Source organism: Meleagris gallopavo, chromosome 13 (genome assembly GCF_905368555.1).
Source record: "Meleagris gallopavo chromosome 13, MGAL_WU_HG_1.1, whole genome shotgun sequence".
NCBI lineage: Eukaryota > Metazoa > Chordata > Aves > Galliformes > Phasianidae > Meleagris > Meleagris gallopavo.
This window is the reverse complement of record NC_139416.1, coordinates 9756848-9772619: the sequence shown is the minus strand read 5'-3', so window position 1 is coordinate 9772619 and position 15772 is coordinate 9756848. Positions and strand designations below refer to the sequence as shown.

The window sequence follows — 15772 nt, the reverse complement described above, 5'->3', positions numbered from 1 at the left end:
AACCTATTTAAAAATCCCTATGCTGTATAAAGGGATTGTGCTGCCTTGTTAACAGTCTAAATGCAGTGGATGGGAAGTTTCAGACATGCAAGCAGGAATGTGAGTCAAAATGAGAAACCACTGATAGTGTAGTGTTGGAGGATAAATTTTACAGCTTCTAACATGTACTCTACTGCTGTGATCTCCCTTGACATCAGTATTGAACCACCCAGCCAAAGGGCAGTTGAAGATAGCATGTTTTACTTGATATTCCAGTGGACTCCAGAATTGCACTCGTGGTCTGTTAGCTCTATTAACTGCAGGGACAATTGCTTAACTTAATTGCATGGCATGAAGTGAACTAATCATGTCTGAAGCCTTATTGATAGCACACTTTTGTACCACTTGTCCTTCTTCTGTAAGCAGAAGTAATGGTAGTCCTTTAGCTCACTAAAGCCCTAATGAAATCCTTTATACTAACTTGTCTTATCTCCATAGCAGTCCCATTGCAGACTTTGCAAATATGGAAGAGCCTAATTGCTGTAGGCTGAGCTTATATGTATGAAAGAAGAGTCAGGTAGACCTTGACTCAGAATCGTTAAGGTTGGAAAAGACCTTTCATGTAGTCCAGCCATCAGCCTGTTATTACCACATGAGTTTTTGAAAATTAATATTAAAATATTTTCAGGTTTGTCCTATGAATATCCTAATCAGCTTAATTTCTATCAGTAACTATAAGGATATAAATAATTGTCATAATATTTGAATCCATAAGTCAACTGATTTTTATGCAGGTTAATCAATTCTGACAAGTGATAGAATGCATTTTCTGTGTAGATTTAAATGAGTTTCAGGAAAGTACTAATTTAACAGCCATATTGAAGACTTTCTTTAAATACTTCTTGAATGTAAGTTCAAGATCAAGGGATTGATTTATTGAAGGGGTGTGTTTGCAACGCGCTTTGGCAGCTGCCTATCTCTGTGCAGGGAGGAAGGGGACACAATTCCACAGATGTTATTAAACCACTGCATGTTATTGTGGTGTTTGTTTTCTGCCTCAAAACCTATTCTTAATTTTTAAGTTTGCAAAGTGATGGGGGAAAACCTGCTTTGTGTGAAATAGTTAGCTCTTGTGATATAGGGATGGCCGTGAGATTTAAAAACGAGAAAGAAAACGTGGGAGAGAGAGAATGCAATTCCAGTTTTTGTAAAATCACAAACCTCTGTAGCTGAACCAAAAAAGACAAAAGATATCAACCAATATCATATAATTTCCTCAGTTATCTTTTATGTAAGACAGGCAGTTTATAATTCCCAATTATAATACTAAAATGCACTTTAGTGCTCTGGTCTTGAACTGAGATTGTCAATTACCTTCAATCACTGCAGATCATATATGACACTTGTAACAGTGCTGGGCTTTGTGTTATTTATGGGCTTCCTGTTTCATGCATCTCTGGTTTCCAGGTGACAGCACTGGTTTCCTGGTTTCCAGCACTGACAGCTGGCGAAATGGCTTTGCCTTCATGGGCTTTGTTTCCTGAAGGAATGCATCCCTTCTGGTCTGTGTACTTTTGTATGATTAAAATATATCTGCATGTGGGCTAGACTTGCCCTCTGCTCCTGCCCTGAGTTCTGGCTTGTCATCCGTCTTAGTACAGAGAAGCAGCACATTTAGAAATACCAACATGAATTTTTGATTACCAAGGTGAGACCATTCACGTCTACGCTGCTTCTACGCAGCTTTTCCTTATTCCATGATAAATGTTCTGCACTGTAGTTACATTAATATTCTACTAGTTTCATGTCATACCTGCTTACTAAAGTTATGCTCCTTCTGCTCCTTCTGAACTCAAACAACACTTTTCTCTTCTAAGCACCTATTATTATTATTTGGAATTTGCTCTGAATAAAAATAACTGAGTTAAAGAGAGCAAAAAATGAGAACAGAATTTAGAATGATCAACTTTTTTCAAAAAATGACACATTTCTGCCTCTTAAATGGTACAAATTAGGATGATACTAAGTAAAGATGCCTAGGAATGCAACAACTTGTAGTATTTTTGGCTAGTATTAAACTTCAGCTGCTGCGCTCCATGGCAGGGCAGCCCAGCCATCAGGATGTCAGCAGCAGTAGCCTCAACAGTTGAGTTTAAGAGGTCAGTGCATAGAAGTGTTTTTCTTTCCTGATGTTTCTGGAGAGTAAGCTCTAATCTAAGCAATTTCTGGTCATGTGGAACACCTAGATGATAATATTGCCTTTATAAAATCTTTAATGATGTCTCTTGAGACATAGGTCTGAAAAGTAGGAGAAACTTTTGTTCGTCTGCTCAGAGCGTTAATTCTGCTTGATCTGATGGAAGTTTTAATCTACCATTTGTTCGTGAATAGGAATCTTCTCTACTCCCCTTTATTCTCTCACAATGAGGTTTTGACTTTTTTGTATTGAAACAACCTTGGACATGTTTTGCAATACTGTAGCTGTTGTGTTGTGAACTGAATGAAATTGGGATTAGATAAACTAAACCTTAAAGCGTGTATTGCCCATGGAAAAGGAGCAGCATTACAAAGGTGGCGTAGCAAAGCAAAGAGCTGTGTGTTTAAGTACCTCGTTGTGGCTTCTGAACAAAGTGTTGCTTGCCTTCCTTCTATGTCCCTTGCTCAGCTGTTACTTCTAGATCAGAGCGCCTTCTCCTTTCTGTCTGGTGTATAAGTATTTCAGATACCAAATTGTATTTACTGTGGTTTAACAATTACATGTTATTTGGGCTTTATAGTTTCCTCATGTGAAATCCTTATGTGTCTAGATGATCAAAACAATGGCTGTGAGTCCTCCTATAAATAGATCAACTTTGGAAAATTCAGTCTTTTGTGAATTCTTTGGGGAAAAAAGCTTTGGTTTTTAGCCCGTGTTATGTGTTGTTAGCCTGAACAGTACAAAAACATAAGGGCACAATGTTGTTGTAATTCAAAATTAATTCAATTCTCATAACTATTCACCTATGTCTTGTAACTATACTTATAAAAAAAAAAAAATCCTCTGAGTGCTGTACCAAATTCTCTTAAGCTACTGTAGTTTCAATTCATGGTTTCATAGTTCAAAAACCACCTGCTTGCATTTCAAGGCAAGTCTCATGGGCTTTGTTCAAAGAACACTATTTTTGAAGTGTGTAAAGATTTCTTTTTATTAGGAGGCAACTTTCTCAAAAGTGCACTGAGGAAATTATTGTGAATCTGAAACATCCTCAAGCCAGTGAGTGATTCTTTGTGGGGGGAAAAAATATTAAATTTATTTTCAGTACAGGCACCTTAATGGGTCACTGACCCAAGGGTATCCTTGACCCTTCCATGAATTGTGTGCTTCACAAGGGAAGTTCTGATAGCCAGTCTGTGATACACAGTCTGAAAAACTGGAGTTGGGTTACTGGAGATACATAAGTGGGTAGAGGGGTCGCGGGGGGTTGCCCTGAGGATGTGTTGGATAATGTCACAGAAATTTGGCTTAAGTGTACTTAATTTTATTTGTATTTAGAAGTTGAAACCTTCTGATCTAGAGTGTCTTGGTTTTGGAAGTGAATAGCTGAGAAGTATAAAATGTGGCTGTCTTCTGAATATTTGTTACGACTCAGAGCAAATTAAAATAGAGATTGTTTACTACTTTTGGGAACTAAAAACCCCACTCAGCAGAGTGCAGGAGCGCGTTTTGTTTTGGTGACATGGAAGACCTGAAAAGAACGGTGAGGGAAGACATTGCTAGTTGTTACCGTCCCTCCTCCCTTAAGTGCCTGTGTTCGACAAATCCATTTGAGTTAGGAGAATGGTTAATATTAAGCTATTGGTTTCAATTTACATTCCTGGCCTGGATCTGGTTGGAATTGTTAGAATGCATTAATCAGCTGTAGGAACTGGACTGAACGTGAACTTAAGATGCAAGCATTGTTGTCAGAGTGATACACACAGCTTGTCAGAGCATCCATAGCAGGACCTTCTGAAGTTGTGACTTTTCAGACATTTTGGGATTTTGTTTGAGTGTATGCAGTACTTCTTAAAAATACCAAGTGTATCTGCTTTTCTGTTATTTCTAATGATAAAGAACCCATGCGGTCAAGACTTGGCAGGGCAATGGGGCTAATGTTAATGTGTGCCTCAGCAAATCTATAGGAGTTGGGTGTGGTGGCGTCCTGTGAGATTTACTTGAGTTAATGGAGGTTAGTATTTTCTCTTCTTTCAGTTAATAGGGAAAAAAACAGTTTTTTTTTTTAAGTTACAATTCTATAAGATATTGCCAATCAGTTAAAGGTGATGTTTTTGGCACCAAAACCAGAATTGGCACCAGAATGTATTTATTTTTAAAAGAAGAAAGAAAAAGAAGGAAAAAAAGCTGTTGTTTCAAAGCAATGGAGAAAAGTTGTTGTTTCAAAGCAATGAGTATGCATTTAAAAGGTAACATCTCACATGCAAGTACACCAATGGCTTATCTGTATACATGATTGAGATGGTATGTGCATGATAAGTAATACACACACCCTCCAGGGAAATACTGCATAAAACATGATAGAAAAGCTTTGAAACACATGAAAGAGGAAAGAGATGCTTAACTCTTGTATCTGTTGGTTGCATTAAATGCTCATGGAGAGCCATCCAGCATCAGCGTGGAGCTGCCTATGGATACGTGTATCCTCTGCTCGTAAAGAGTAGGCAGAGGTCTAGATGCAGTGTTTGCAGTATATATGGAGCACCAGATTAAATGATATTCTATCCAACTATCTCAAACTTCTCACCTGTGCATCCCACTCTTTGATAAAGACAATTCTAGAGTATAGAAGTGAAACTCTGGTGTGATGGGGTTTAGTGGCAGGAATCTGCTTTGTCTTCAGTGGAGCCAGGATTTTAACTACAAAGTACTGGCAGCTTCTGTAATTCTGTATCTATGCTTTTCTTTGCTTTGAAAAGCCAACTTTTACCATCAAAAGGATGTGCAATACTTCCCTTATTTTGGACAGGCTATACAAAGTTGTCTGTAATGGCAATGCTGAATTTCTTGCCAACCACCTGAATGTGTTTCTGATGAGTCATAGTCTGAAAAAGTAAATTCATAGTGATGTGAGTAGTTTTACTGCTTGTACTGGAAAACTCATTACCTGGCAAAGTCATGTTCTCTTCAGCTCGGTCACGTAAGCAGCTCCTCACGTTTGAAAGAAAGTCCATAATGTTTGATGAAATAATCAGATTTCCTTTTTTAGAAAAAAGAAACAAAGTTCAAGCAGCAGGTGGATAATATGAAGCCTGTCTTAATTTATTTTACTGCTTTTTACTGCTAATCTGGGAGTACTGCAAAAGGTGACTGCTGTTACTGTGCTGCACAGTTTCATATAAATTCCAACCATGAATATGTGATCAGTTGTCATATGGAAAAACAAGCCCTGCTATCCCTGCATCAGTGATGATGGAAGGATGTTTACAACCTTCATTATTTCATTTTTAAAGCTCTTTAGAAGGTTACTTAAAGTTTCTGACTAGAGGAAATACTTTATCCAATAATTTAGTGGGAAGGGTCTATAAAACACAGTAAAAGTTGCTTCCTGGGACATAACTATACATATATAACAGTATAAAATACTGTTTTGCAAAATGTTTGTTCAGTGCTGTGTCCTGTAGAATAAACCTTGCCTGCAAGCATGCTGGGAGGAGCACGTCCATAACTTTGCTTCCATGTGAAGTGTCCATTTGGTAAAGAACCCACTGCACCAGAGCAAATGACAGCTTCAATTATTAATTTCATTAGCCAAATGCAGCACTCTTTCTGCTTCGTTCTCACTATATCAGTTCCTCCTTAGCTTCTCTTTCATTTGACCTATTCTTTGCAGATACTGGTCTCTGGGGCAGTAAAAAAAATCAGTATTTCTACCTTGCAAAGGCACAATGTTTTGAGCAGAAATTAAATCTTGTAAAATGTATCTCCCTCCTAACTCCCAAAATGTAGGCTTTTCTTTGTCCTTTTGTGATCAGTTTGTATGGTTTGCTTTGTTTCTCTTTAAATACTGTCATTTTGTATAATTTTAAAATCTAGTTTGTATTTACAAGCATGTAATGGCTTTAATATCCTTCAAAGAATTTGAATTGTGTTCTGTGGATTGTTTCTGCAGGATAAAATCACAACATCTCTATTCTTTGAATAGCACTATTATCACTCTGTGTTAATGAAATGATTTCAGTATTACAACAAATGAGTTTTTGAATCCATTCAGTATTAAAGGGAATTGGATTGTAATTAGAACATATTTCAAAAAGAGTAAAAGGATTCTTTATATGTGCTTAGCTCTTAAAACACCTAATCCTGTATTAATTGTGCTTTGGGCACATCTGCCCTCATATGAAGGGGACATTGACAGTAAAGATGAAAATGTTTTAATGCTTTTGAGGCCGAAGAGCTCCACCAACAGGATGTCACTGCAACGGGGAGCAGCATTCAGGGGCACTGTGCTGCACTTACATGAGGGGTGAGGTGACCACGGAGCTGTGGGGCACAACATGAGTGCTCATCTGGGCAGGGAACGCAGTAGTTAGCCACGATTGGAAGCAGCAGAGCTGTGCTGAGGCAAGACTTGTTTTCCTCTCTGTCTTATGGTGCTTCTGAATACATTAATAATTACCAGCTCTCTTTCTCTGCAGCCTTTTCCAGCACTACTGCTATACCCGAGGCGGCATGCGCCATACTTCCTACACTTGCATCTGTGGCAGGTAAGTTGATGGCTTCTGTTGAATTGTTGAAATGTTTATTGTCAGTTTCCCACTGGATAATTGTGAAATTGTTCCTTTGGTGCATGTGATGTGTTTGTGAGTGTAAGTTTTAAACTGTTTCCTCTGGAAAAGCCAAGAAAGGGTGGCAAGTGTTGGATCTTAAAGAAATGGCTCAGTTACAGGTTCTGCAGTGCTCAAGAGATTCCACAGTAGCTGCTGCTGCCACCAAGGTAGTGTTTGTGCTCACATCTCTGCAATAGTTGGCTCTTTTATTAATTAGAGTTATGAAGAAGGGCTGTAGAGCTATTTTTTGTTGTTCACAAACACTTTTTTTTTGGAATACATCTGAAGTATTTCATAGCACTCTCAAATTTCTTTGAGGTTAGGCTGCACTAAAATTGATTTGGGGAAGTGAGTTTTGAAAACATTTTGCTCTCCCTCTTTTCTTGCTCAACAGCTGGTGTTGGAGCTTTTGTATTTGAGAAAATACAACTTCTTATAAGACGTTCTCTCTTCAGTTGTAGAAATGCACATTTTTAATTCAAAGGATTTCAGGAGAATAGTGTAGGATACATGTGAAGGACGGCTGTGTACTTTGTGCAGGGATTAATCTCATTTAGTTAATGGATACATATATCTGGTCAGATCTACTTGACAGGTGAGGTGTATCTGTTAGTACATAGACTCCGCTAGTAGATTCAATGATACTCACAGGCATTTGCCTGAGTTCACATAGGTTGTTTATTTTTTATTAAAAAAATAAAATAAAATTTAAGTTAATGATGATGATGTTATTTTGCTTCAGGGGTAATGAAAACGATGAGTATCTCTGCTTTTTTCTGCTGTTTACTCAATTCATTATTTGCAAATGCAGTTTTCCAATTTATGTGCCAAATTGCAGTAGGAGCATGAGCAGTTTTATGGCAAATTGTGCATCTAAATTGTCAGAAGATTTTCCTGTTTTAAGTACCATCATATAACTTGAGAATTAACATCCCGTTGCAATGAGACTCCATCTCTGTGGTATCATTACAAGTTAAGAAGGTAAAATCTAGTTGTATCTGTGCGTGGTTTTCCACTGCCATAAGGATTACACACAGTGCATCAGAACCCATGCTGCAGAATTGGATTTGGGTACAGAAGCTAGAAACAGGCATGCCATAGCTAACCTTATAGAAACTCCTACTGAAGTAGGAATGTGTGTGAAGCATAGTGGGTCCTTGTCACAGTGCGGGATCCGGGAACACCCTGACGTGTGACTTTAGCTGGGAGTTGGCACTGTATCCTCCCGCTGCTACTGAAAACGGAGACAAACTGGATTTAAAAATGAAACAAAGAAGAAAAATAAAAAAGCCTTTGTAAACAAATAGCTACGTTCTGATTGTGCGCGATGAAGTAAGAACAAATAGAATTAACCATTTTAAGCTAGGTCCTAATAAAATGGGTATAAGTAGATCTATTTGATGAACTCGATTAACATAATAATGGTAAAACTAATAGGCATTTTTTATTACCTTGGAAAGGTGATTGTAAATACTATGCTTAACTACATTTAAGATTAAAAATATCTTTTACAATTAGGGTTTTTGAACAGTTAGGTATGATTCTGTTCGTACTGAGTTCTATTGTTTTTGCCAGACTTCAAACAATGATACTTGACATGTTCTTGCCTTTTCAGTCACTGGCCTGATAATAATTTCCATACAAGAGAATCATGTTTTTAATTAAAAAACATTTTCTATTCAGGTTTTAAAAAGGTGCATATTAAACCAGAGAACAAAAGTTATCAATGCTATATTTCATATAGAAATCATTTGCTGCACTTTGAGTGTATGCATTTGTTGCTGTCCCTGTCCAGTACTGACACTGTTCAGGAGATGGTGAATGAATATATGATGCAACTTGATATGTTATGTATTCACTTCTATGTATTCACTCTCTAATCAGTTGAGAATGATAACACACATTAGTGTTACAGCTCATCACATAGCTGGCTTAGTGCTGTAGTTAGCAAAGCTTTCAGAGGTTGTCAACTTGTTGATGGTTTGAAGCACCAGCTGATGTCATGTAAGTGCAAATAAAGAATAGTGGTACCTGATGAACGGACTTAGATGTATTCAACAGAAATTTCTGAAGTATTGATTTTGGAGGAATGTGCAAATACTGTGCAGTGCCTTGAAATTCAAACTGCTCCTTGCAGTACCTTAGAGTACCTAGTTGTCATTTTGCAGGAGAGGAAGGTGAAGGATAAGGCTAGAGTACTTACTGTATCCATGCTTTTTTTTCCTTTTCAATATAGCGTTTTAAAGTTTCATCTCATAGATGAAAAAGTGGAGAGAATGCTTCCTTCTGGTTTGACTTCATTATTTAAATCGTGATGGAAATAGCTTGCTAGTTAGGTTCATGGCCTGTTGATTTTTCTTCAGATCTTACTACAGAGCTAATAGCTGCTCTTTTTCTTATGTTTGATACTCAACTTAATCCTTTTCTTAAAATATTACTAACATACCTCCTCTTTCTCTTCTGCTCCTTTTTTTTCATAGTGTTTCCTGATTTGATATGTATTTTGGGGCCTTTTTTCCCTTCTTAGTAACCTGAATCCTTTCCTGCTGTTCATTCTCAGTGGTGTTAATTTGCTGTTTTTCTGCTGCTCCATGTAGTTCCTTCTGTAACAAACATGTCTTTGGCACCAGTTAGAGGCAAATTATTAAAGGGATGGAAATAGGCCCAGAGAAATCTGTTGGAGGATTTTCAGCTGTGCTGCCCAGAGGCAGACTTGGGCATCCGTGGTGCTGACCTGTAGAGGCCTGGTGCCACCCAGCCAGCACCTCCTCACAGCACCTGGTGTGGAACTCTGGCTCTGGTGTGAAAATTTTTTGGCTGTTGCTCTTTGGGGGAAAGAAGGAGCTTCTCCAGGAAGGCTTGTTTGCCTTCCAGTGGCTGGGCGGTGGGGGGTTGTTTAGTTTGTTCTTAAAGCCACCTTGAAAGTCTCACAAATCATTAGGAACTATTCCTGGTTAGCTGTAACGTTCACCTCCTGGGTACATGTCACTTTAGGGAAGCTTCTTAGTGTTGCTCCTGAAGCATCTTCCTGCCTTCATGTGCAAAGACGCTCCTAACAAGGAGAGGCTGATTCCCACCTCTTGGAAGCAGGGTGGAGATGTGTCCCCACCAGTGTTCAGTGTGGGTGGGCGGTGCGTTTCTGAAGCAAGTCATCCCCATCCCTGGCTTTGGGCTGTGCTGAGACAGGGCCAGGCCCGGAGTGCTCACTTTTCATTTCCCTTGAGTCAGAAATAACTGTGAGGGCTTTCAGGAGCGTGGCTGGTATGCCACAGGTGCTCAGCTTGAGGGCCCTGCCTGGAGCCGCTGCGGGGACATGGGCCTCTCACCTGACCTGACAGAAGCCACCCAAGTGCGTATGGAGTGGGGATCTGGTCTTTTGCACCAGCTGCTCCTCTTCGTGTTACAGAGCCAGAGTTGGAGTGAAAGACAGGGAGTCTCAAATGCCAAGAAAGACTGTGTTCTGCTTAACACCTAAGTAATGGTGGTGGAAAACAGATTTTTGTGCATCTTCTATAACAGTTGGTGCCAAATTTTACAGAAATATTTTGTAAACTAAAACCTTTACATTAAACTGTGCAAAGGAAATCCCTTGTCTTTGTATTTGGAACATCTATTGTTGAAAATATTTATTCAGTGTTCATATTTGAACATAGGACTTGTTTATGCTGGCACTCAGTATTATGCATCATGCCAGCTGCATAAACAAGTTATCTGCAAACATGTTAGCATGAAGTCATGCCCTTAAGCTTCATGATAAATTTTTTGATAGTTGATCATAAGTAACGTGCTATTTGCTTTTCCTTTATCGCCATTTCTAGAAAGAGATAAGAAATAGTGTCTGCAACTAAAATCCTGGCAAAGTGCTGTGGAGAGTGTGTGTGTGCCACTTGTGGGGTGCTGCCATTGGCACAGCATCACAGAGTAAATCAATTGCAGCCTTAATTCTGTTTATTTTAACTCTTGATTTAACAACTTTAATCTTTCCCTTGAGTTTTGTATAATTATAAGGAATACATTTTCTGTCAGAAAATTATTCCTATTATTCTGAAATGTTGACCCCCGCTCTGTTGGTGCATACTGATTCCTGCATGCTAAAACAGCAAGGCAATGATCTTGCTTTGTTTTAACATGATCCAGCCCTTTAGATTGAGCATCTTCTGAAAATTAAGGCCTCTGCTTTCTCATCCATAATCCTTGCTTATGGAGTTGTTATATTTGCATAAGTAAATAATCAATTAAGTACCTAAACATTCCCAATTACTGCCAGTATCTTGACTGTAACATTTTTGAGGGGATAACAGTGCATATTTACTGCTTTTGCAATTGAACTTACCAGAAGTTTAACATGAGAAGTATGTCATGTTGCACATTTACTTCAGGTACAGCAAAACATCCATGGAAATTGAGCCTCAGGTTCCTTTCACCTAAAATATGAAGCTCTACTGGTGTCACAACTGAAAGAACAGGGTGACCAAAATGGTTTTGGTAAAAGGTAGACTGGAGAGGTCAGAGAGATGCCAGAGAACCCTGTTCCAACACTTTTATTTTTAGTTATAGCTCTTATGGCTGTTGGAAATGAGAGAGCATCTGTCCAAGGAGAAGAGTAGAAGAGAAATAGTGTCAGTGTTTTAACTGATATTTGCTAGACCTAGAGGAATAACAGTAGACAAGAAGGGGATGCCAAGACCAAATAGAGGTCACTGAATGCCATGTGGTGCTTTAGAAGTGTACAACAAAAGTCTGTCCTTCTTTGGAGATGTTATTCCTGTGAATCAGCAGTTTACTCTAAAACATTTCCAGGAATTAAAATCTCTTCTTTATAATTATAATTTTAATAAGAGGTAAAAACAAAGTGATGGTTTTTGTGCCTGTATTAATTGCTGACTCATACAGCATCAATGTTCCCCTAGCAGCGTGCAGTGTATCCATTCCAGCAGAGATCGCATGTAGCCATGTCAGGGGGTCAACTGGCACTCATGGACTGCTGATTTTTTTTTCTAGATTCAGTAACTCCTAAAGCATTTCAAACATGTCAGATTTTACTCTAGTGGAAATCTCTCTTTTATGCATCAGAATAGTTAATCTTAAATAGGGAAATGTATCACTTAAGTATTTTTAAAAATCCATAATAAATGGGTACATACTGAAAAATTACTTAATTGCATCCTTGACACTTTCATGGACGTGGGAAGTATTTCTATGAGCTGTACTGAGTCCCTTCTGCAGAAAGGTCACATCTTGTAGTCAGAATACCAAAATGTCCGTTTTGTAACCATTTCTGCTGAATGAGATAGCAAATATGCTATTGCAGCCCATGCATGGGCAGATTCTATGGCAGTTCTCACAGACTGCAAAATTCCATGCTCAGTATATCGAGACACTGATGTTTGCATCCAGATGTGGAGTCCTCAATACAGGAGAGACATAAACCTGTGGGATCATGTCCAGAAGAGGCCCACAAAAATGACCCAGGGGATGGAACATCTCTCCTGCAAGGGCTGGCTGAGGGAGCCTTGGGCTCTTTAGCCTGGAGGAGGGAAGGCAGCAAGGTGACCTGATTTTGCAGCCTTCCAGTATCTAAAGAGGAGCTACAGGAAAGAAGAGGACAGACTCTTTAGCAGGGTCTGTGGTGATAGGACAAAGGGAAATGGCTTCAAGCTTAAAGAAGGTAGATCTACTTTGGATATAAGGAAAAAGTCTTACAGTGAGGGTGGTGAGGCGCTGGAACAGGTTGCCTAGTGATGCGGTTGATGCCCCATCCCTGGAGACTTCCAAGATGAGGCTGGATCAGGCCCTGGGCAACCTGATTGATCTGTGGTGTCCCTGTTCATTGCAGGGAGTTGAACGAGATGATTTTTAAAGGTGCCTTCCAACTCTAAGGATTCTGTGATTTTATGGTTACATTTTTACAATGTTATATTACAGTGTTCCTTCTCATGTTGTGTGTTTTAATGTTTTTTTCTTTCATTAATTGTGGTAAATTTTCTTTTTGCTCCTCAGTGGGGAGAACTCATCTGTTCTGCACTATGGGCATGCTGGAGCCCCAAATGATAAGACTATTGAAGATGGAGACTTGTGGTAAGTAAGAGTAAGAATAAGAGTTTACTTGATGTTTTTTGTTACAATACTGGCTGTGTTTCAATATTTACGTTATATGTACTCTTGGAAAGTCTAAATCTTTAAAGCAGCATCTAATTTTGCATGCCAAGATATTCTGATTTCCTCCAAAAGTCCTGTTATACCTCCATCCCCAGCTGAATAGGAAATTTGAAAAAAGAAAAATATGGTTCCTTAGAGTTTAGCATTGTAGTAATATGATTGCAAGTACTGTACATTTTTCTCTACTTGTATTACATTGCACGTGTTTTGCAGTATCACTGCAGATAAAAGCAGTGTGAATAAAATCACCAAAGACGTTTACCATAAATTTAAAGACAAACCTAATAGAGTGGCATGTAACAGTGGAATACAGCTTTTGTACTTCACCTCTGAGGACTTTGTTCAGAAAGCTTGCATTTGTGAAAGGATGGGACTAGTTCTGGAGGAGTTAATAATAGATATTTAGTGGAGGTTTTGTATTAGGTTGCTTTTGTAGCACGTGCAGTGAGGGTGCAGGTAGGTGTTTTCACAGTTGGATGTAAAGATGTGGAGGAAAGCAACAGAGTATTATTATAGGACCAAAAGCCCTAACAGAAAACAAATTGATTTTTCAAAAGTAATAAGAAGCCTTGTTAGCTGACTTGTCTTGGTACATCTGCAAGGACTGCAGAATGCACTTAATTACAGATATGTGATTTCTTTTTAATAGTGTAGAAACTTCTTTAGAAGTTTTGTGTGCAGTGGTTTATGTATTAACTTTATCTGTGGTGAATAGTTCACTAAGCCAGACAAACAATACTGTTTATTTATTGCAGTACAGTGCTTTGGCTTACGATCTCATTGTGTTTGAGTGGATGATATCCTGTGAGGTTTTTTTTGATCAGGTAGGGCACACCAACATGTTACCATACTGACTGTGGTTGATTAAATTTTCAGAAAATCACAGCTTATGTTATTGAGACATAATACAAGGTATTATGTTGTCCTGTACTTTAATATTAAAATTAAGGCATTTAAACAGTGAAGAGAATAGTATCATTTGGAAAACACAGAATTGAAGAACGTAAGTGGGATCTCTGCAAGCAGCAGCCCCACATTTTTTAGCTGTCTCAACAATAAGAGCAAGGATTAACTTGCTTGTTTGAAATACCTTCTTCCTGAGATGGTCCAGTCTTAATTAGATGAAGTTTGCCAACTGTAGATTGGCTTTTATCAAATAGTTGCTCAGATCACCTTGACCAAAGCCTGTTTTCCTAGCAGAATAGTCTGATGTGGTTAGCTTGGTTGTGCTCACAGGGGGGCAGATGACCCTCCTGCTCATAAAGAAGTTGTCAGGAAGTGTAATTGCATTTGTGTGAAGGTGATTTAAAACTATACTCATTTTCTGCAGTTTTGGAGGAAAAAAAAAAAAAGTGAGCTAGCTTCAGAATACAAATTATAACAAGAAACCTCCTGCGTGGTTTTTACTGTATGCTTTTACAGATTTCTAATTTGGATGTAGATGTGCCTGTGTGCTTACAGAATATGTTGTTTAAAATGACAACATGCTGATTTGTTTATGTACAAGAGTTACATGTTAAAGAGTTCATGTATTTGACTCTCAATTAAGCTCTTTAATAGCTATTGGGAGCCCTCTGTTGGATATTCCTAGCAAGCCATGAATACAGAGAAAAAAGCAGCTTTGTTTTTTGTGAAGAAGAGGTGGAATTATTTCGGCTTCTGATAGTAACTTTGGTATGAATCTACTCTGGTAATTTCCCAGAATAATGGAATCTGGTAGAATCAGAAGATTGTGTACTTGGTATGACTTTTATTAAATTATTCAATAGAGTTTCACGTATTTTTCATAAAATTATGTAATTCGTAGGAATAACATTCAGTCATTTTGCAGAAATGTGCTGCTCGGGTGCCTTAAGTTCTAAGCAGTAAGATGCAATGACTACCAGCAAATAAGTCAACAAAATACTCAGGAAAAAAAACCATAGAAAATAATAGATTAGTAAGACTAATGCTTTACTTCCTTGAAATACTCAAGTGCTCTTTGAGGAATATCAGTTACAAGGATTTGCAGGTATCAACAAGAGGTCTTAGGCAAAAATATTGGGCTATTGCATAATTTAAGACTGTTACTCTGACTTCTCCTTTAAAAACTGTGTTGCATTTAGAACAGTCTGATTTTATGAATTTCATTTTTGAAAATTTATCTACATCAAGTGGATTTACTGTCTCTGTAAGAAACTGCTGTTGAATTAAATCTCCAATGTTGCATCATAATCCACATCTTTACAGGTCCAGCTTCTGTGCTGGAAGATCTCAGTGTAAGACAAGGACTGTAAGGAGAATTCCTGGCATTTTTTGTAAATACGGACTGTCTTGCTAAGTAGGGCTGTAATTTTTGGTGTATTGCATATTAAAAATGAAATAGCTAACACAAAGCATCACTATTGACAGAAGTTGTACTTTTAGGGTTTAGTATTCAACATGTATGTGAAAAGCACTGTACTGATATTGATATAAAGTATAAATATTGCAATTATACCAAGTCAGTATTATATAAATAACTCATGTATGCTAACACCTTTGTGGTAGGGATGTACATGAGTATGGATGGCGTGGTTTAAAACAAACACTTTTCCTGCACGTTGTCTCCATGGTCAGAAAGGTGATGCAGACAAATGTCTGGGCCAGGCACCCTTGTGAATCACAGTTCTGTGCTCTCTGCCTGTTCACTTTGTGTTAAAATTTAAATAAAATCATTGCTCAGGATGTTGAAAATCACTATTACAAGTGCGTACAGTGCTGATGTACAGCCAGGCTAAGATACAAATACTAATTTTCTTCTGTCATCGTAAACCTGTGACAGCTTAGAAGAAACTGAGCCTGAGACTGA

The 15772-nt window shown here is 38.2% G+C and overlaps 1 protein-coding gene across 3 annotated transcripts in view; it reads left to right on the top strand.

Annotated features, from left to right (window-relative positions):
- PEPD (peptidase D) overlaps positions 1 to 15772 on the top strand; it is a 172620-nt gene that overhangs the window by 111540 nt on the left and 45308 nt on the right. For all 3 annotated transcript variants that reach the window (XM_085234518.1, XM_085234517.1, XM_085234519.1), the window contains exons 10-11: positions 6652 to 6720; positions 12784 to 12861. In XM_085234518.1, coding sequence (XP_085090644.1) covers positions 6652 to 6720; positions 12784 to 12861 — 147 coding nt within the window. The remainder of the gene's footprint in view (positions 1 to 6651; positions 6721 to 12783; positions 12862 to 15772) is intronic.